This window comes from Pecten maximus, chromosome 7, assembly GCF_902652985.1.
Source record: "Pecten maximus chromosome 7, xPecMax1.1, whole genome shotgun sequence".
In the NCBI taxonomy this organism is placed as follows: domain Eukaryota; kingdom Metazoa; phylum Mollusca; class Bivalvia; order Pectinida; family Pectinidae; genus Pecten; species Pecten maximus.
Genome location: NC_047021.1, coordinates 2,880,739 through 2,901,936, shown reverse-complemented (window position 1 = coordinate 2,901,936; position 21,198 = coordinate 2,880,739). Strand labels below are relative to the sequence as shown.

The 21,198-nt window shown below is 37.3% G+C and overlaps 1 protein-coding gene across 31 annotated transcripts in view; it reads left to right on the top strand.

The window, feature by feature from the left end:
* LOC117331328 (6-phosphofructo-2-kinase/fructose-2,6-bisphosphatase-like) overlaps positions 1-21,198 on the top strand; it is an 82,613-nt gene that overhangs the window by 30,588 nt on the left and 30,827 nt on the right. For all 31 annotated transcript variants that reach the window (XR_004533495.1, XR_004533493.1, XR_004533488.1 and 28 more), the window contains exons 3-12: positions 1,731-1,827; positions 3,086-3,152; positions 4,025-4,159; positions 4,448-4,631; positions 5,079-5,152; positions 6,105-6,176; positions 6,850-6,996; positions 8,689-8,793; positions 10,035-10,076; positions 12,304-12,391. Coding sequence is in view for 3 of the 31 variants with exons in the window: in XM_033890001.1 (XP_033745892.1) it covers positions 1,731-1,827; positions 3,086-3,152; positions 4,025-4,159; positions 4,448-4,631; positions 5,079-5,152; positions 6,105-6,176; positions 6,850-6,996; positions 8,689-8,793; positions 10,035-10,076; positions 12,304-12,391 (1,011 nt within the window). In the remaining 28 variants the exon portion in view is untranslated. The remainder of the gene's footprint in view (positions 1-1,730; positions 1,828-3,085; positions 3,153-4,024; positions 4,160-4,447; positions 4,632-5,078; positions 5,153-6,104; positions 6,177-6,849; positions 6,997-8,688; positions 8,794-10,034; positions 10,077-12,303; positions 12,392-21,198) is intronic.

Here is a 21,198-nt window from a genome sequence, read left to right as displayed (position 1 = left end):
GGGAATGATCTGATGGTACTGTGTGGGAATGATATCTGATGGTACTGTGTGGGAATGATCTGTGATGATGTGTGGGAATGATCTGTGATGATGTGTGGGAATGATCTGTGATGGTACTGTGTGGGAATGATCTCTGATGGTACTGGGTGGGAATGATCTGTGATGGTACTGTGTGGGAATGATCTGTGATGGTACTGTGTGGGAATGATATCTGATGGTACTGTGTGGGAATGATATCTGATGGTACTGTGTGGGAATGATCTGTGATGGTACTGTGTGGGAATGATCTGTGATGGTACTGTGTGGGAATGATCTCTGATGGTACTGTGTGGGAATGATCTGTGATGGTACTGTGTGGGAATGATATCTGATGGTACTGTGTGGGAATGATATCTGATGGTACTGTGTGGGAATGATCTCTGATGGTACTGTGTGGGAATGATCTCTGATGGTACTGTGTGGGAATGATATCTGATGGTACTGTGTGGGAATGATCTGTGATGGTACTGTGTGGGAATGATCTGTGATGGTACTGTGTGGGAATGATCTGTGATGGTACTGTGTGGGAATGATCTCTGATGGTACTGTGTGGGAATGATCTGTGATGATGTGTGGGAATGATCTGTGATGGTACTGTGTGGGAATGATCTGTGATGGTACTGTGTGGGAATGATCTGTGATGGTACTGTGTGGGAATGATCTGTGATGGTACTGTGTGGGAATGATCTCTGATGGTACTGTGTGGGAATGATCTGTGATGGTACTGTGTGGGAATGATCTGTGATGGTACTGTGTGGGAATGATATCTGATGGCACTGTGTGGGAATGATCTGTGATGGTACTGTGTGGGAATGATCTGTGATGATGTGTGGGAATGATCTGTGATGATGTGTGGGAATGATCTGTGATGGTACTGTGTGGGAATGATCTCTGATGGTACTGGGTGGGAATGATATCTGATGGTACTGTGTGGGAATGATATCTGATGGTACTGTGTGGGAATGATATCTGATGGTACTGTGTGGGAATGATATCTGATGGTACTGTGTGGGAATGATCTGTGATGGTACTGTGTGGGAATGATCTGTGATGGTACTGTGTGGGAATGATCTCTGATGGTACTGTGTGGGAATGATCTGTGATGGTACTGTGTGGGAATGATCTGTGATGGTACTGTGTGGGAATGATATCTGATGGTACTGTGTGGGAATGATCTCTGATGGTACTGTGTGGGAATGATCTCTGATGGTGCTGTGTGGGAATGATATCTGATGGTACTGTGTGGGAATGATCTGTGATGGTACTGTGTGGGAATGATCTGTGATGGTACTGTGTGGGAATGATATCTGATGGTACTGTGTGGGAATGATCTATGATGGTACTATATGGGAATGATCTGTGATGGTACTGCGTGGGAATGATTTCTGATAGTACTGTGTGAAAATGATCTCATCAGTTCATCTGTCCAATTCAGATTGTCCATTAGTTCATCTGTCCAACTCAGATTGTCCATCAGTTCATCTGTCCAACTCAGATTGTCCATCAGTTCATCTGTCCAAAGACAATGTCTTGTCTGGTGTATATTTCATCTGTCACCATTTATATTCTGAAGATGTCTGTCTTACAAACTTCTTATCTAATTCTTTTTATCAAATTGCTGTACTGGTATTTTTTATTGGTAGCTATAGAGTTGATGCTCCTATGTTATACCATATAATGATCTGTTTCAGTGTTCAATGTTGGGGAGTACAGACGTGCTGCTACAGATAAATATAGAAGTCATGATTTCTTCCGGTCAGACAACAAGGAGGCCCTAGAAATACGACAGTGAGTAATCAGTTTGTTCTGTAGTACAGGAAATGGTTTGACAGTATGCTCTGTAATACAGGAAATGGTTTGACAGTATGTTGTGTAATACAGGAAATGGTTTGACAGTATGTTGTGTAATACAGGAAATGGTTTGACAGTATGCTCTGTATTACAGGAAATGGTTTGACAATATGCTCTGTATTACAGGAAATGGTTTGACAGTATGTTCTGTAGTACAGGAAATGGTTTGACAGTATGTTTTGTATTACAGGAAATGGTTTGACAGTATGTTTTGTATTACAGGAAATGGTTTGACAGTATGCTCTGTATTACAGGAAATGGTTTGACAGTATAATTTGACAGTATATTCTGTATTACAGGAAATGGTTTGACAGTATGTTGTGTAATACAGGAAATGGTTTGACAGTATGTTCTGTAATACAGGAAATGGTTTGACAGTATGTTTTGTAGTACAGGAAATGGTTTGACAGTGTGTTCTGTATTACAGGAAATGGTTTGACAGTATGCTCTGTATTACAGGAAATGGTTTGACAGTATGCTCTGTATTACAGGAAATGGTTTGACAGTATAGTTTGACAGTATGTTCTCTATTACAGGAAATGGTTTGACAGTATGTTTTGTAGTACAGGAAATGGTTTGACAGTATGTTTTGTAGTACAGGAAATGGTTTGACAGTGTGTTCTGTATTACAGGAAATGGTTTGACAGTATGCTCTGTATTACAGTAAATGGTTTGACAGTATGCTCTGTATTACAGGAAATGGTTTGACAGTATAGTTTGACAGTATGTTCTCTATTACAGGAAATGGTTTGACAGTATGTTTTGTAGTACAGGAAATGGTTTGACAGTATGTTGTGTAGTACAGGAAATGGTTTGACAGTATGCTCTGTATTACAGGAAATGGTTTGACAGTATGCTCTGTATTACAGGAAATGGTTTGACAGTATGTTTTGTAGTACAGGAAATGGTTTGACAGTATGTTGTGTAGTACAGGAAATGGTTTGACAGTATGCTCTGTATTACAGGAAATGGTTTGACAGTATGTTTTGTAGTACAGGAAATGGTTTGACAGTATGTTGTGTAGTACAGGAAATGGTTTGACAGTATGTTGTGTAGTACAGGAAATGGTTTGACAGTATGTTTTGTATTACAGGAAATGGTTTGACGGTATGTTTTGTATTATAGGAAATGGTTTGACAGTATTTTCGATTTCTGTATTACAGGAAATGGTTTGACAGTATGTTTTGTATTTTAGGAAATGTGCTATGATGGCTATGGATGATGCTACTAAATTCCTGAAGAGCGGAGGAGGAGAAGTTGCGGTATGTTGGTTATTATCTTAAAACTGGATTAAAACATGTTTGTCAATAGAGATTTAAACAGCCACTGATTTACTGATAGTCCAGACTATCTATAGGAGAGGGTATATTGTAATGTCAGATGTTTGAGTCATTAAAACTTGTGTAGTGACATTTTCAAAATGTCACTACACTACACTAAAAAAACTGAAACAAAAATGATCAAAATTTATTTTCATGGTTTTTGCATTATTTTGTGCCAAGATAAAAAGTATGCTAAATATACATAATAATATTTGATGATCGAGCATTGTTGTTTGGTTTTGGAAGGTAATTTGTTATACATCCAGTAATGAACCCCTACCTAATAAATAAGTCCACCTGTATCTGTTGTAACAAGTTCAGTAATATGAACCCATGCCTCTTAATGAGTCCATCCATATCTGTTGTAATTCATTAACGATAACCCATACTGGACGTAATAAGCCCATCCATATATATTGTAGTTCCGTAATATGTGAGGGTATGTAGTAAGTGTAATGGGTGTTCAGATAATACTTCATATATGATTCTATATAAAACAAAACTAGTACCTTACCAGCCGTTAAATTTACAAACTTCATGATATACTGCCAAAATTTAAATTGTGATAGTAAAAGTTGCCAAATTTTAAAGAATTAAGGTTAAAGGTCTTTGAATAACTTTGCTTCAACACTTTCCCACTATGCAATTTTGATTGATTTGGATAACTGTGAACATTTTATGCATCCAAGCCCTGCTGCCAACATTATACATGTTAATTTACTTTTATTGGTTAGATTTATCAGTAAATTTCATATCCAGGATTTGTATCTATAATACAACAATAAAACTAGTGTCTTATCTTGTACTGCTAGGTTCTGGACGCGACAAACACAACTCGATCCAGACGGAAGCTGCTTGTAGATATGATACATCGTGAAAACAAATTCAAACTGTTCTTCGTGGAATCTATATGTGAAGACCCTGCCATCATAGAAGCTAATATCTTAGTAAGTATTTGCCAAAAGTTCATCCTGGTAATTTTTACACTTCAAGATGATTTTGGTAATATGTTTTGATTGTTTTAAAACTGAACACATTTTATTTAAACCTCTGTGTCTATGATTCATCTGTGGGCAGGTTCTTAATTTTGAAAAAAAGGTTATTGAAATTGATTAAAACAATAAACAAAACAAACATGAGAAAGTAAATTTGTTTAAATTGTTGTGGGGAAGGAGGTTGGGAAATGGTTTTAAGTGTGCAATAAGTTTGTATTAAGTATGGTAAATCACTAACAGGAGGTCAAAGTGTGTAGCCCGGATTATGACGGTATGGACCAGACAGAGGCTATAGCAGACTTCCTACAGAGGATCCAACACTACAACGAGACATACGAACCACTCTGTCACAAACACGACAAGGATCTCTCTTTTATCCAGATATTTAATCAAGGCGAGCGCTTCCATGTCAACAAATTAGCAGGTATAAGCCTAATACCTTTTAGATTCAGATTTTCAAAGGCAAAATAAAAGATATTTAAAAAAGATGTTTATTAAATTAATATTTTTGTGTATGATATTAAAATTTGATCTGATTCTGTTACCTTATACATCATTTTCTTCTAACTTCAAAGAAAATAGACATTTATAAATATACAATCTTCTCAGCAGTTGAAGGGAGACAACTATGTCTAGTTATAAGATAGAAATACAAGGATTTTCAGATTTAAATGATCTATGGAATTTACTAATGATCAGGAATGGTTAAGAAACAGATATTATATTAGGAATGGTCATTAAACAGGTATTTTATTAGGAATGGTCATTAAACAGGTATTTTATTAGGAATGGTCATTAAACAGATTTCAGGTTCTCTAAATTTCTCATTAAGTAGAAAGTAACGTTGAATATTATTTTCTTGTACTTACAGGACATTTACAGAGTAGAGTGGTGTATTACTTAATGAATATTCATGTGCTTCCCAGAACTATATATTTGACTCGGGTAAGTATATATATAATTATACTGTTAATTTACTATTAATGTGTGTTAGAATCATAATATGTTAACTTATGTTATATTATATTGGAATGTGAGGTAGTCATCTTATGTTATATTGGAATGTGAGGTGGTCAGCTGATGTTATATTGGAATGTGAGATGGTCACCACAGCATCTTATTTTTTAAGTTTTCTTATTCCTAACGATTGAAGGGGTAGATGGAGGGGACGTTTGTAACTATAAATATATAATATTCTTTAGGAGTGAAGGGGTAGATGGAGGGGACGTTTGGAATGAAGGGGTAGATGGAGGGGATGTTTGTAACTATAAATGTATAATATTCTTTAGGAGTGAAGGGGTAGATGGAGGGGACGTTTGTAACTATAAATGTATAATATTCTTTAGGAGTGAAGGGGTAGATGGAGGGGACGTTTGTAACTATAAATGTATAATATTCTTTAGAAATGAAGGGGTAGATGGAGGGGACGTTTGTAACTATAAATATATAATATTCTTTAGGAGTGAAGGGGTAGATGGAGGGGACGTTTGGAATGAAGGGGTAGATGGAGGGGACGTTTGTAACTATAAATGTATGATATTCTTTAGGATTGAAGGGGTAGATGGAGGGGACGTTTGTAACTATAAATGTATAATATTCTTTAGGATTGAAGGGGTAGATGGAGGGGTCGTTTGTAACTATAAATGTATAATATTCTTTAGGAATGAAGGGGTTGATGGAGGGGACGTTTGTAACTATAAATGTATAATATTCTTTAGAAATGAAGGGGTAGATGGAGGGGACGTTTGTAACTATAAATGTATAATATTCTTTAGGAGTGAAGGGGTAGATGGAGGGGACGTTTGTAACTATAAATGTATAATATTCTTGAAAAATATGTTTAAATCCTCTACTCACTTTGTAATGTTAATTGAAAGTTTGGTTTTATATTTACTAGCATGGCGAGAGCCTGATGAACCTTGGTGGTAGGATTGGCGGAGACAGCGACTTGTCTGACCGCGGTTATGAGGTGAGTTGTCTGACCGCGGTGATGAGGTGAGTTGTCTGACCGCGGTGATGAGGTGAGTTGTCTGACCGTGGTGATGAGGTGAGTGGTCTGACCGCGGTGATGAGGTGAGTTGTCTGACCGCGGTGATGAGGTGAGTTGTAGAATAGGAAGGGACAGCGACTTGTCTGACCGCGGTGATGAGGTGAGTTGTAGAATAGGAAGGGACAGCGACTTGTCTGACCGCGGTGATGAGGTGAGTTGTCTGACCGTGGTGATGAGGTGAGTTGTAGAATAGGAAGGGACAGCGACTTGTCTGACCGCGGTGATGAGGTGAGTTGTAGAATAGGAAGGGACAGCGACTTGTGTGACCGCGGTGATGAGGTGAGTTGTCTGACCGTGGTGATGAGGTGAGTTGTAGAATAGGATGGGACAGTGACTTGTCCCGCTGCAGAAATGAGGGGATTTGTAGAATACAAGGGACATTGATTTGTCTGACCGCCATGATGATATGAGTTGTAGAATGGAGTGGACAGTGACTTAGTTTAGTCAAATTTTCACATTAAATTCTTGTGAAATAAATTGAAATGTTTCTGAGCAGTTTCCTTAAATACATGTAATTGAGTTAATTTTTCTTTAAATGCAATCATTTAAATTATTTGTGTAAAAGTTATAATATTTTTTCTGTTAATTTCAGTATGCTGATGCTCTGGCTAAATATGTTGAGGAGGAAAAGATTCCCAATCTAAAAGTGTGGACCAGTGAGTTGAAGCGTACAAAGCAAACAGGCAAATTTCTAACGGCCCCGATCGAGCACTGGAAGGCCCTCAATGAAATTGATGCCGTAAGTGAAGAATTTGGGTTTAATATCAATACATATGTACCCATTAAAGAAAATTTTCTTAAAAATTCATTTAGACTTTTTCCACCCACTGATACAGCTTAGTTTTATATCAGAACCATTTCTTGATTTTATCAGGATGTAGATATCAATGACCTCAATGGTCACAGCTGGTCGATCTAACTGATCCCCAGTATTTGACCATGATTTAGTCTGTACTGTTGACCATAATTAAGTTGGTACTGTTGACCATGATTTAGTCAGTACTATTGACCATGATTTAGTCTGTACTGTTGACCATTATTAAGTTGGTACTGTTGACCATGATTTAGTTGTTGTTACTGTTGACCATGATTTAGTTGTTGTTACTATTGACCATGATTTAGTTGGTACTGTTGACCATGATTTAGTTGGTACTATTGACCATGATTTAGTTGGTACTGTTGACAATGATTTAGTTGGTACTATTGACCATGATTTAGTTGGTACTGTTGACAATGATTTAGTTGGTACTATTGACCATGATTTAGTTGGTACTGTTGACAATGATTTAGTTGTTGTTACTGTTGACCACAATTTAGTTGGTACTATTGACCATGATTTAGTTGGTACTATTGACCATGATTTAGTTGGTACTATTGACCATGATTTAGTTGGTACTGTTGACAATGATTTAGTTGGTACTGTTGTCCATGATTTAGTTGTTGTTACTATTGACCATGATTTAGTTGGTACTATTGAACATGATTTAATTGGTACTATTGACCATGATTTAATTGGTACTGTTGACTGAAAAAAATTTCACTGCTGGTTGTAATTGGGACCTTGCATCACTGGTGTCCTTTAATAACTGAGGCGTCTGTCCATCTGTTTATCTCTCTGTCCATCTGTCATCTCTCTGTCCATCTGTCTATCTCTCTGTCCATCTGTCTATCTCTGTCCATCTGTCTATCTCTGTCCATCTGTCTATCTCTGTCCATCTGTCTATCTCTGTCCATCTGTCTATCTGTCTATCTGTCCATCTGTCTATCTCTGTCCATCTGTCTATCTCTGTCCATTTGTCTATCTCTCTGTCCATCTGTCTATCTCTCTGTCCATTTGTCTATCTCTGTCCATCTGTCTATCTCTGTCCATCTGTCTATATCTCTGTCCATCTGTCTATCTCTGTCCATTTGTCTATCTCTCTGTCCATCTGTCTATCTCTCTGTCCATCTGTCTATCTCTGTCCATCTGTCTATCTCTGTCCATCTGTCCATCTCTCTGTCCATCTGTCTATCTCTGTCCATCTGTCTATCTCTCTGTCCATCTGTCTATCTGTCCATCTGTCTATCTCTCTGTCCATTTGTCTATCTCTCTATCCATTTGTCTATCTTTGTCCATCTGTCTATCTCTGTCCATTTGTCTGTCAACACTAAGTTTACATATTTGATCTTTGAATCTAGGTCAAACTTTCTGAAACTTAACATAATGACATGATGTGTCACATTCTTGGTTGCTGTTACTAAGAATAAAACTGGTAATATACAATATGTGAATCCTTTAAAGAAGGCCAGAATTTCTTCACATTATTGTAGTAAGCTAATTACAAGTAAATATATAAATCAATAAAACATTAAAAGCAACAAAAATCTCTTTTCAGTGTTTATTTGTTTATTTTGAAATGCTGTATTTTTACCCTTCTTGCTCATCACTCAGGGTATTTGTGAAGGAATGACGTATGAAGAAATCCAAGAGAAATACCCAGAGGAGTTTGCCATGCGAGATCAAGACAAATTTCACTACCGGTATCCAAGTGGAGAGGTGAGATTGTCTTCTCTTTGATTTGTAGACCTTTTAAGGTCACCCCAGTGAAGCGCAGTGACCTTTTCCAATCCAGCTTTGTGTGTCGTCTGTTGTCCATTGTCCATCGTCCATCGTCCGTCATCTATTGATCGCTGTCAGTTGGTCGTTGTCGGTCGTTAGTTAACATTTTCAACTTCTCAAAAACTCATGAACTATTTTGATGAAATTTTGCAAAACGTTCCTTGGCTAACTGGTTAATTACCAAACTTGTAAATCACATGGTCCCTATACCCCTCAGAGGCCTGAGGGGTGTGGCCAAATAGTATCAAATTGACTGATACTTCAAAAGTCTTCTTCTCAAAACTAAGATATGGCAGAATGAAATACTCTTCATGGACAGAAGGTTCTTACGGTGCTTTATCAACATTGTAAATCTCATGGCAGCTAGGTTTCACATTTCATCTTTGGGGAGGGTTATACATGTATGGTATTATAGTTGATATAGGAAACTCACATTTTTTAGCATGATTTGTTTCATTTTCATTGGAAATTGGATAGAGTTTAGTCAGGGATTAATTTTCTCAATGACATTATCTGAAAACGATTAAGGCTTTGCTATGGGGCCAAAAGTAGGTCAAAAATAAAAATCTCAAATTAAGTACTTTTTTCATCACATATGAAATAACTTGATCTATGGAAACAGAATGTGCAAGGATTATGTTTAATATCAGAAGAAAAATGACAGAAAAAATGACAGGTATAATATGGCACTGTGAAAAAAAAGGAAAAGTTTTTCCTGCCAAAGTTAAAAACCTCCGCCAAAATTGCACATAAAAAGTTCTGCTCTTTTATCTATACACATGAAGGCTTGATATTTGGTACATTGATAGCATGTACGGTAGGCGATAAATGTTATGCTTTCACATCAGATGTGAAAAATTTATGGGGTTTTCTCCATTTACTCTGGTTTCCTTCCACATTAGGACCCCTTGCTTCCACTTTGGCCAACAAGAGTGATTTATATAAGTTGGTGTAACTTGTAAAATAAACACATTGTAATGTTTGCCCAGTACCTAAGGAGACAAATCAGTGACTCTCAGTTTAGCTGAAGTCAGGTGAACTCCAGTGTTGGAGACAGCCTTGACTCTGTGAGCTATGGAAGGAAATTTGATTTCATACATGTAAGGTAAGTGTACAATATCACTGAGAAGAAAGAGAACCAAACAGTATTAATGAGTAATGTTTTATTTCTTTTTCAGTCGTATCAAGACCTTGTGGCTAGGCTAGAACCTGTGATAATGGTATGTATAGACACCTTGATAAGGTGAGGTAATGGGCCAAATCTAAATTCCTAACATTCCTATATATGGGATCCACCTCGGAAGGGTGAGGTAATGGGCCGAATCTAAATTCCTAACATTCCTATGTATGGGATCCAAACAACAAAAATTGAATACCATTTTTGTTGTTAACTGGTTACCGATACAAATTTGTCTCTTAAGAACTGCTGCAGAGCCTCTAAATACATGTATCATATTCTATCTAGTAAGCGCACCTGCCCTTATAAGCACACCCTCACCTTTTTAGCCCACCATCATCAGATGGTGGGCTATTCAAATCGCCCTGCGTCCGTGGTCCGTGGTCCATCCGTCCCTCCGTCCGTCTGTCCGTAAACAATTCTTGTTATCGCTATTTCTGAGAATGTACTGAAGGGATCTTTCTCAAATTTCATATGTAGGTTCCCCTTGGTGCCTAGTTATGCATATTGCATTTTGTGACCGATCGGAAATCAACATGGCCGACAGGCAGCCATCTTGGATTTTGTCAATTGAAGTTTGTTATCACTATTTCTGAGAACGTACTGAAGGGATCTTTCTCAAATTTCATATGTAGGTTCCCCTTGGTGACTTGCTATGCATAACATATTTTGGAACCGATTGGAAAACAAGATGGCCGACAGGCAGCCATCTTGGATTTTGTTAATTGAAGTTTGTTATCGCTATTTCTGAGAATGTACTGAAGGGATCTTTCTCAAATTTCATAACTAGGTTCACCTTGGTCCCTAGTTATGCATATTGCATTTTGGGACCAATCGGATAACACCATCACCAATCTTTGATTTTGACAATTGAAGTTTGTTATCAAGATTTCTTAGAAAGAACTGAAGGAATCTTTCTCAATTTTCATATGTAGGTTCTCCTTGGTCTGTCGTATTGTATTTTTGGACCAATCTGAAAACATTGTTGACAGACAGCCATTATCGCTAAATCTCAAATTTCATATATAAGTTTCCCTTGTTTAAAAAGCACTGGAGGGATGTTTCTCAATTTATACAGATTAGTAAGAGGAAGGGAAAAAAAGAGAAAAGATCAATCTGACATGGAACCTATGAAGATCATTCAATGGTGGGCGCCAAGATCCCTCTGGGATCTTTTGTTTTATGAAAAAAGGATGGGGGTACTAATTGAAACATATAAATATGTTCTTTACCTCACTGATCTGCCAAAGAATCTAAATTGGTTTTGCTACATAAAGATGTGTAATCAAAAAAAAAGATTTTCCACCTAAATTTCACACAGACATTTTTCTCTGAAAAGGGTTTTATTAAGCACACTCTTATGATTTTGTAAATGCACAGTTTGCTTATTTGGTGGAATACGGTAGGTCACCAGCACAAGTCTGCCATATTGGTATTCCTCCACATTTTTATATTTGGGTAAGCAATCTATGGTGGCCGTGTCATGTAGACACACTGGGGGGTTCTACTTAAACTAAAATTTTCCCAAACATATATCCTTACTAACTGATCCAGTATTGTCCTTACTAACTGATCCAGTATTGTCCTTACTAACTGATCCAGTATTGTCCTTACTAACTGATCCAGTATTGTCCTTACTAACTGATCCAGTATTGTCCTTACTAACTGATCCAGTATTGTCCTTACTAACTGATCCAGTATTGTCCTTACTAACTGATCCAGTATTGTCCTTACTAACTGATCCAGTATTGTCCTTACTACCTGATCCAGTATTGTCCTTACTAACTGATCCAGTATTGTCCTTACTAACTGATCCAGTATTGTCCTTACTAACTGATCCAGTATTGTCCTTACTAACTGATCCAGTATTGTCCTTACTAACTGATCCAGTATTGTCCTTACTAACTGATCCAGTATTACACTATACAGAACCATGGTACTGATCAAATGCTGTGGTGATCAACTGGAAATCATCTTCTGTTTAAATGTTTTTGATTGTTACTAGTTAGCTCCAACTCAGATATAATGATATTAGATATTTCATGATTAATACTGCTGGAAATAATCAGCAAACCTTATTCAATTTGAGGCTTAGATTTATTGGTCATTAGGCTGGGACTAAGAATCAGGCCCTGTCTAGATTTGTTGGGCGTAAAGCTAGGAATGAGAATGAGGCCCTGTCTAGATTTGTTGGGCCTATAAAAGCTTGGTCTAAGAATCAGGCCCTGTCTGTATTGGAGGATATCATGAGAGCTGTTTAATACTTTCAGGAGCTAGAACGACAGGAGAATGTTTTGGTGATCTGCCACCAGGCTGTTGCACGTTGTCTGCTCGCTTACTTCCAAGATAAAACCTCAGGTAGGTCTAATCACTGTATTAAACAGATGCCAGCTAGGTGTTATATATCTTAATATTCACCTGAATCACAACTTGAAACTGAAATCTTTATCACCTGTGAATCATCTAAGCATGAATCAAGCTTGTCTCTTAACATTTCTGCTTTTCTGGTCAACACAAGTCATTTTCCTTTCTATACACCTCTTGGATTTAATGGTAAAGCATCTTTTAAAACTTGATACAAATTATTCTAATGTAATATAGTTGTAGTTCCCTAAAAGGCATTTTGATTGGATTTTTTTTGCAAAAGCTATTGCTTTTTATTTGATTCAGTATTTGATTAGTCCCGAGATCTTCTTATTTTTTAGACCTATTTCTTTGAAACTTTATTTTCTTTCCTTAACAATCATGATATCTACATGTAGTTGTATTTGCCTTAACAGTATTTTGATTTGACTAGTTTCTGTTAGAGTTACTGCCCTTTGTTTATTATCTCCTACAATTTTCTACCAATTTCTTTGGAACTTGGTAAACTTTATGATCATGCTATTAGGTTGTGTTTATTGAGTTGGAGACAAACTCCTGATTACTTATGGTCCTCAAACTGTTAGAAAATTAAATAATGGCTTTGTAGTTAAAGATGAGGGTCATTAAGTATGCCACTTAACCACTCAAAGATGAAGCAAATCTTACTTGCAAGATAGTATGTAACACTATATCACATTCCACAGGTATATATTGTTCTATTCCATGGTACTCTTATTCAATTGAAGTTTAAAAATACATAGAGTAATTTGTTAAAACTGCTTGTTAGTCACTCTGTTGATAACTACCAGCATGGGGAGTGGTCGGTTCAGATTTTAGGTGACTCCGCTATAAATGCTAGTCCAATTTGATCTTTTCCACTTACGGTTAAAATTTTCCATGGAGGAAACCTCCTCTCCTCTCTTTATATCTAACTGGGCTCAATGTTCAACTAAACAATTCAGCTATCTCAACAGTTTCTACCTGTTTTTGAGATTTTTCTGTTTAGTGCATTCGAAAAAAAAATTTATATACAGGTAAACAAAATCACATTATCAAACAGTATTTATCGTCATATAAGCCCCTCACAATGTCTCCATCATACAGTTTAATAATAAATTTTAGAGAAGGCCTATTTGTGAATCAGCCTTCACTTACTGTTTTAAAATGGAGGATTCTGGAATTTAATAGAAGGATTCTCTGCTATTAAATGTAATTGTGTTACCAGTGAATTAGGAGCCAGGTGAAGTGTTCCTGAATTGTTAAGAGAAGTTAACTACTTGTCTCTTATAAACCTGAGTTTAACATTTCTCTTATCTACTGACCCAACCATGACCAAACTGTCCTAAAGACAAACGGTACTAAAACCATGACCAAACTGTACTAAAGACAAACGGTACTACAACCACGACCAAACTGTACTAAAGACAAACCGTACTACAACCACGACCAAACTGTACTAAAGACAAACGGTACTACAACCATGACCAAACTGTACTAAAGACATACGGTACTAAAAAAACCTGTCTATAAAGGCCACAGATCCACATATAAAATTCATTGTAATTATAAACCATTAAAGGTCACTTTTGTCCACTCCCTTGAGTGACCTTTATAGACAGGTTTGACTATTATAACAGAAACTGTAACAATCATATAACACTACTGTGTAACCCCCTGTTGTAATCACATACCTCTACTACTAACTCTTCTGTGTTATATAACACTTCAATGATATACGATCCTACTATATAACAATTATTTAATGGCATCAGTTATCAATCCCAGAATTATGTGTTTCTTCATATTCCATACTGCATGTATGAGATTGAACAGGACCATTTCAATTTGCTCAATCTTGCATACTAATGTATATTGGAGTAATGTAGTGATGACAATGGGCTTTGTGTAATATGTATAATGTAGTGATGACAATGGGCTTTGTGTAATATGTATAATGTAGTTATGACAATGGGCTTTGTGTAATATGTATAATGTAGTTATGACAATGGGCTTTGTGTAATATGTATAATGTAGTTATGACAATGGGCTTTGTGTAATATGTATAATGTAGTTATGACAATGGGCTTTGTGTAATATGTATAATGTAGTTATGACAATGGGCTTTGTGTAATATGTATAATGTAGTGATGACAATGGGCTTTGTGTAATATGTATAATGTAGTGATGACAATGGGCTTTGTGTAATATGTATAATGTAGTGATGACAATGGGCTTTGTGTAATATGTATAATGTAGTGATGACAATGGGCTTTGTGTAATATGTATAATGTAGTTATGACAATGGGCTTTGTGTAATATGTATTCTATTCAATGTTAAAGGCGGATACAACTGTTACTGTTATAATGTCACCAAGGACTCTAGTTTTAGACCCCAACTGTCTGTCTGTGTGTCAGTTTGTCCAGATATATGATATAGTTGTCATCTGCAGTGATGAAATATGGTCTATATAATGTTAAAGACCCTTTATTACAGGTCTATATATGCACAGTTATGTCCATTTGTTGCAAGTGTATACACAGTTATGACCCTTAGTTACAGGTCTGTACAGGTTAATGACTTTGATTACCAGTTTGTTTAGACTAATGGTCCTTTTTACAAGTCTATACAGAGTTATGTCCCCTTGTGACAAGTAAATACAGAGATAGGTTCCTTTGCTACATGTCTGTATATAGAGGAATGGTCCTTTGTTACAGGTCTATATAGAGGGTTATATCCCTTTGTTACAGGTCTATATAGAGAGTTATGTCCCTTTGTTACAGGTCTATATATAGAGTTATATCCCTTTGTTACAGGTCTATATAGAGAGTTATGTCCCTTTGTTACAGGTCTGCATATAGAGTTATATCCCTTTGTTACAGGTCTCTATAGAGAGTTATATCCCTTTGTTACAGGTCTATATATAGAGTTATATCCCTTTTTTACAGGTCTATATAAAGAGTTATGTCCCTTTGTTACAGGTCTATATAGAGAGTTATGTCCCTTTGTTACAGGTCTATATAGAGATTTATGTCCCTTTGTTACAGGTCTATATAGAGAGTTATGTCCCTTTGTTACAGGTCTATATAGAGAGTTATGTCCCTTTGTTACAGGTCTATATAGAGAGTTATGTCCCTTTGTTACAGGTCTATATAGAGGGTTATATCCCTTTGTTACAGGTCTATATAGAGAGTTATATCCCTTTGTTACAGGTCTATATAGAGAGTTATGTCCCTTTGTTACAGGTCTATATAAAGAGTTATGTCCCTTTGTTACAGGTCTATATAGAGAGTTATGTCCCTTTATTACAGGTCTATATAGAGAGTTATATCCCTTTGTTACAGGTCTATATAGAGAGTTATATCCCTTTGTTACAGGTCTATATAGAGAGTTATGTCCCTTTGTTACAGGTCTATATAGAGAGTTATGTCCCTTTGTTACAGGTCTATATATAGAGTTATATCCCTTTGTTACAGGTCCATATATAGAGTTATGTCCCTTTGTTACAGGTCTATATAGAGAGTTATGTCCCTTTGTTACAGGTCTATAAATGTCCCCTTAAACTACAGTCTTTACAATCACCATACACAAACATTAATATTGAACTAGAAATAAAATATTTCTGTCTATATCTACATGAAGAATGATCTGATGCCATTACATTGACTACCTGTTTAGATATGATCTGATAGACGTTCTCCATTACATTGACTACCTGTTTAGATATGATCTGATAGACGTTCTCCATTACATTGACTACCTGTTTAGATATGATCTGATAGACGTTCTCCATTACATTGACTACCTGTTTAGATATGATCTGATAGACGTTCTCCATTACATTGACTACCTGTTTAGATATGATCTGATAGACGTTCTCCATTACATTGACTACCTGTTTAGATATGATCTGATAGACGTTCTCCATTACATTGACTACCTGTTTAGATATGATATGATAGACGTTCTCCATTACATTGACTACCTGTTTAGATATGATCTGATAGACGTTCTCCATTACATTGACTACCTGTTTAGATATGATCTGATAGACGTTCTCCATTACATTGACTACCTGTTTAGATATGATCAGTACTACCTGGTTATTGTTTGGTGAGATTTACCTTGATCTGAATATAAGGTATACTTATGTTTATTGTTATTTTATACAATATATCTGGATTTAACAATATCATAAATAATTTACATCCGTATTGAAATTTTCGTGTTATAAGTAACAGCATGGCTATTGAGTTACCAAATATTGTTGAAAGAATTGAAATTATTTTATTGCATTAACTTGCCAAACAGCATTGCATGAAGTAATAGCTGCACAACTTTGCTTTTGTATCAATAAGATGAAAATATTGCTGAGCAATTGGTTGGTCGATGGAAATATTGCTGAGCAATTGGTTGGTCGATGGAAATATTGCTGAGCAATTGGTTGGTTGATGGAAATATTGTGAGCAATTGGTTGGTCGATGGAAATATTGCTGAGCAATTGGTTGGTCGATGGGGAAATATTGCTGAGCAATTGGTTGGTCGATGGAAATATTGCTGAGCAATTGGTTGGTCGATGGAAATATTGCTGAGCAATTGGTTGGTCGATGGAAATATTGCTGAGCAATTGGTTGGTCGATGGAAATATTGCTGAGCAATTGGTTGGTCAATGGAAATATTGCTTAGCTAGGGACTGCAGGGAAAACTTGCTTGTTTGGTGAAGTGAACATCAGTAGCAATCTTTTAATAAGAATTAAATCTAACAACAAAGTTTACCATTGCTTCAGGATATTTTCATTTTTACTCTTTCATTATTGCCACTGGACATTACACAGTAAAAAGCAAATTAGCAGTAGACTATAATCACAACTGAACAAATTACACCTGAATTTTCACATGGAAACAAATGAACCCGATCAGCCACATAATTAACTATTTGCTGTAGGAATTACCAGTGAGTATATGATGTGAACAGTAGAGACATTTTGTTCATCAGTACTTTACTTGGTTAGAGGCAAGTGTTATCATGGTGTATTGTCTGTCTGTGTGTAGACACATCTTGTACAAACAACTCCTCCTAAACCGATGGGCCCATTCAAATGACACTTCACACAAATAGAGAGGACAATGTGTAGATGTGCTTGCAGCTGTTTAAATTCCAAATTTTTGTTTTTTGGTAACTGGTCACTATAAAAAAGTTTTTTTATTGTCTGGACAACTCTTTTCAAAACCTGTGGACTGATTTCAACAAAACTTCTGACGTTATTCTCTTTATTATGAGCAACACATATTCCAGCCATTCTGAATTTCAGAAAAGGGCCATGTACAGGTTATCTTAGTTAGCCTCTAAATAACAGTTCCAGTTGTCCATTGACTCATGGGGATTGCTGGGGTATTAGTCAGCCATCCTGGCGACAGTTCTAGTTTCAATCTTGCTTGTGTATAGTCGCTTAATTGTTGGATCTTATTTGTGTAGAGCTGGTATCATGAGTGAGTGTTGTGTTTTAAATCTTATTTGTGTAGAGCTGGTATCAGGAATGAGTGTTGTGTTTTAAATCTTATTTGTGTAGAGCTGGTATCAGGAATGAGTGTTCTGTTTTAAATCTTATTTGTGTAGAAGCTAGCATTATCTATAATCTTGTCTGTGTAGAGGCACTAGATAGTTTCATCATGCATTACTGAATGCTAAGCTGTGTCTTGCTTGTGTAACCAACATTTTTGAGTGTGTCTGGATATTTAGCTATGTGGTACATTTTTAGCTCACCTGCCCGAAGGGCAAGTGAGCTTATGCGGTGTCCGTCGTCCGTCGTCCGTCCGTCTGGCCGGCCGTCCTTCCGTCCGGTGTCAACTTTTTCATTTAAACAACTTCTTCTCAATAACCAAGAGGCCCAGGGACTTGATATTAGGCCTGTAGCATGCTGTGGTAAAGGGCTACCAAGTTTCTTCAAATGAATGACCTTCACCTTCATTCAAGGTCACAAAGGTCAAATAGGCTATAATCTTTAAACAACTTTTTCTCAGTAACCAAGTGGCCCAGGGACTTGATATTGGGCCTGTGGCATGTTTGTTCAAATGAACGACCTTAACCTTCATTCAAGGTCACATGGGTCAAATATGTTAAAATATTTTAACAACTTCTCCTCAATAACCCAATAACCAAAAGGCCCAGGGACTTGGTATTAGGCCTGTAGCATCCTAGGTGAAGGACTACCAAGTTTGTTCAAATGAATGACCTTGACATTTATTCAACGTCACAAAGGTCAAATATGCTATAATCTTCAAACAACTGCTTCTCAGTAATCAAGATCAGGCACAGAGAATTTATATTGTGCCTGTAGCATGCTAGGGTGAAGGGCTACAAAGTTTGTTCAAATGAAAGACCTTGACCTTCATTCAAGGTCACATGGATCAAATAAACTAAAATCTTTAAACAACTTCTTCTTAATAACCAAAAGGCCAAGGGACTTTGATATTAGGCCTGTAGCATCCTTGGGTGAAGGACTACCAAATTTGCTCAAATGAATGACATTGACCTTCATTCAAGGTCACAAAGGTCAAATAGGCTATAATCTTCAGACGACTTCTTCTCAATAACCAAGTGGCCCAGAGGCTTGATATTGGGTCTGTAGCATGCTGGGTGAAAGGCTACCAAGTTTGTTCAAATGAATGACCTGGACCTTCATTTGCGGTCACAGGGTGAAATAGGCTTAAATCTTTAAACAATGATTATGCGATAGCCAAGTGTCACCAAGACCTGATATTAGGCCAATAGTATGCTGGCATGAAGGACTAGAAAATTTATTGACATAAATAAACCTAGCTTACACTGATATTTGAATAAAATGGTAATCAGCATAGTATCTGTAGAAATATGACCTCAATCAACTTCAAATTTGCTGTAGAGCCAGGTGAGCGATACAGGCCCTTTGGGCTCTTGTTGAATGTGTCTGGATATTTAGCTTTGTGGTACATTTTTTAGTGTTCAGTCACATTACTAACATTTTTTCAAATGATCAGTTTGATCCAATGTGGCTGTAATTTAAGATGACATAAGTGTACCACCTGTCTACAACGACCAACTGCCAATAACTCCAACCTGTCTATATCTTCCACCTGGCTATACCTACCACCTGTCTATAACTACCACCTGTCTATAACTACCACCTGTCTATAACTAACATCTGTCAATACCTTCCACCTGTCAATACCTACCACCTGTCTATAAATACCACCTGTATATACTTACTACCTGTCTATAACTACCACCTGTCTATAACTACCACCTGTCTATAACTAACATCTGTCAATACCTTCCACCTGTCAATACCTACCACCTGTCTTTAACACATGTCTATACCTACCACCTGTCTATAAATACCACTTGTCTATAACTACCACCTGTCTATACCTACCACCTGTCTATAACTACCACTACCTGTCTATACCTACCACCTGTCTATACCTAGCTCCTGTCTTTAACTACCACCTGTATATACTTACTACCTGTCTATAACTTCAACCTGTCTAGAGCTACCACCTGTCTATAACTACCACATCTCTATAACTACCACATCTCTATAACTACCACATCTCTATGACTACCACATCTCTATAACTACCACATCTCTATTACTACCACATCTCCATAACTACCACATCTCTATAACTACCACATCTCTATGACTACCACATATCTATAACTACCACATCTCTATAACTACCACATCTCTATAACTACCACATCTCTATAACTATCACATGTCTATAAATGTAACTACCACATCTCTATAACTACCACTTTGACGTCTCTATAACTACCACATCTCTATAACTACCACATCTCTATGACTATAACTATCACATCTCTATAACTACCACATCTCTATAATAACCACATCTCTATAACAACCACATCTCTGTAACTACCACTTTGACGTCTCTATAACTACCACATCTCTATGACTATAACAACCACATCTCTATAACTCCAACACGCTAGACAACAACACATCTCTAAACACCCACATCTCTATAAACAACCACAGCCTATAACACCACATCTCTAACGTACCACAGCTCTGAGAACACAACTCCAAGCCTAGAACTACCACATCTCTAGACAGCACACGCTATGAACGACACAGTTTCACTGAGAACACCACAGCGCATAAACACCACATCTCTAAACTGACCACACTCCAGAACGACCACAGCTGCTAGAACACCACACTTAAACTCCACTTTGACAGCCTATAAACGACCACATCTCTTAGAACAACCACACACATAACAACCACATCTCTATAACAACCACATCTCTATAACAACCACATCTCTATAAAAACCACATCTCTATAACTACCACATCTCTATAACAACCACATCTCTATAACAACCACAGCGCGAGGACGAGCACAGCGCGAGAACAACCACAGCGCGAGAACGAGCACAGCACGAGAACGACCACAGCGCGAGAACGACCACAGCGCGAGAACGACCACAGCGCCAGAACGACCACAGCGCGAGAACGACCACAGCGGGAGAAACGTGCCACGGGTGACAGCGCGAGAACGACCACAGCGCGAGAACGACCACAGCACAGTAACAACCACAGCGCGAGAACGACCACAGCGCGATAACAACCACAGCGCGAGAAGAACCACAGCGCGAGAACGACCACACGCGCGAGAACGACCACAGCACGAGAACAACCACAGCGGCAGAACGACCACAGCGCGAGAAGAACCACAGCGCGAGAACAACCACAGCGCGAGAACAACCACAGCGCGAGAACGACCACAGC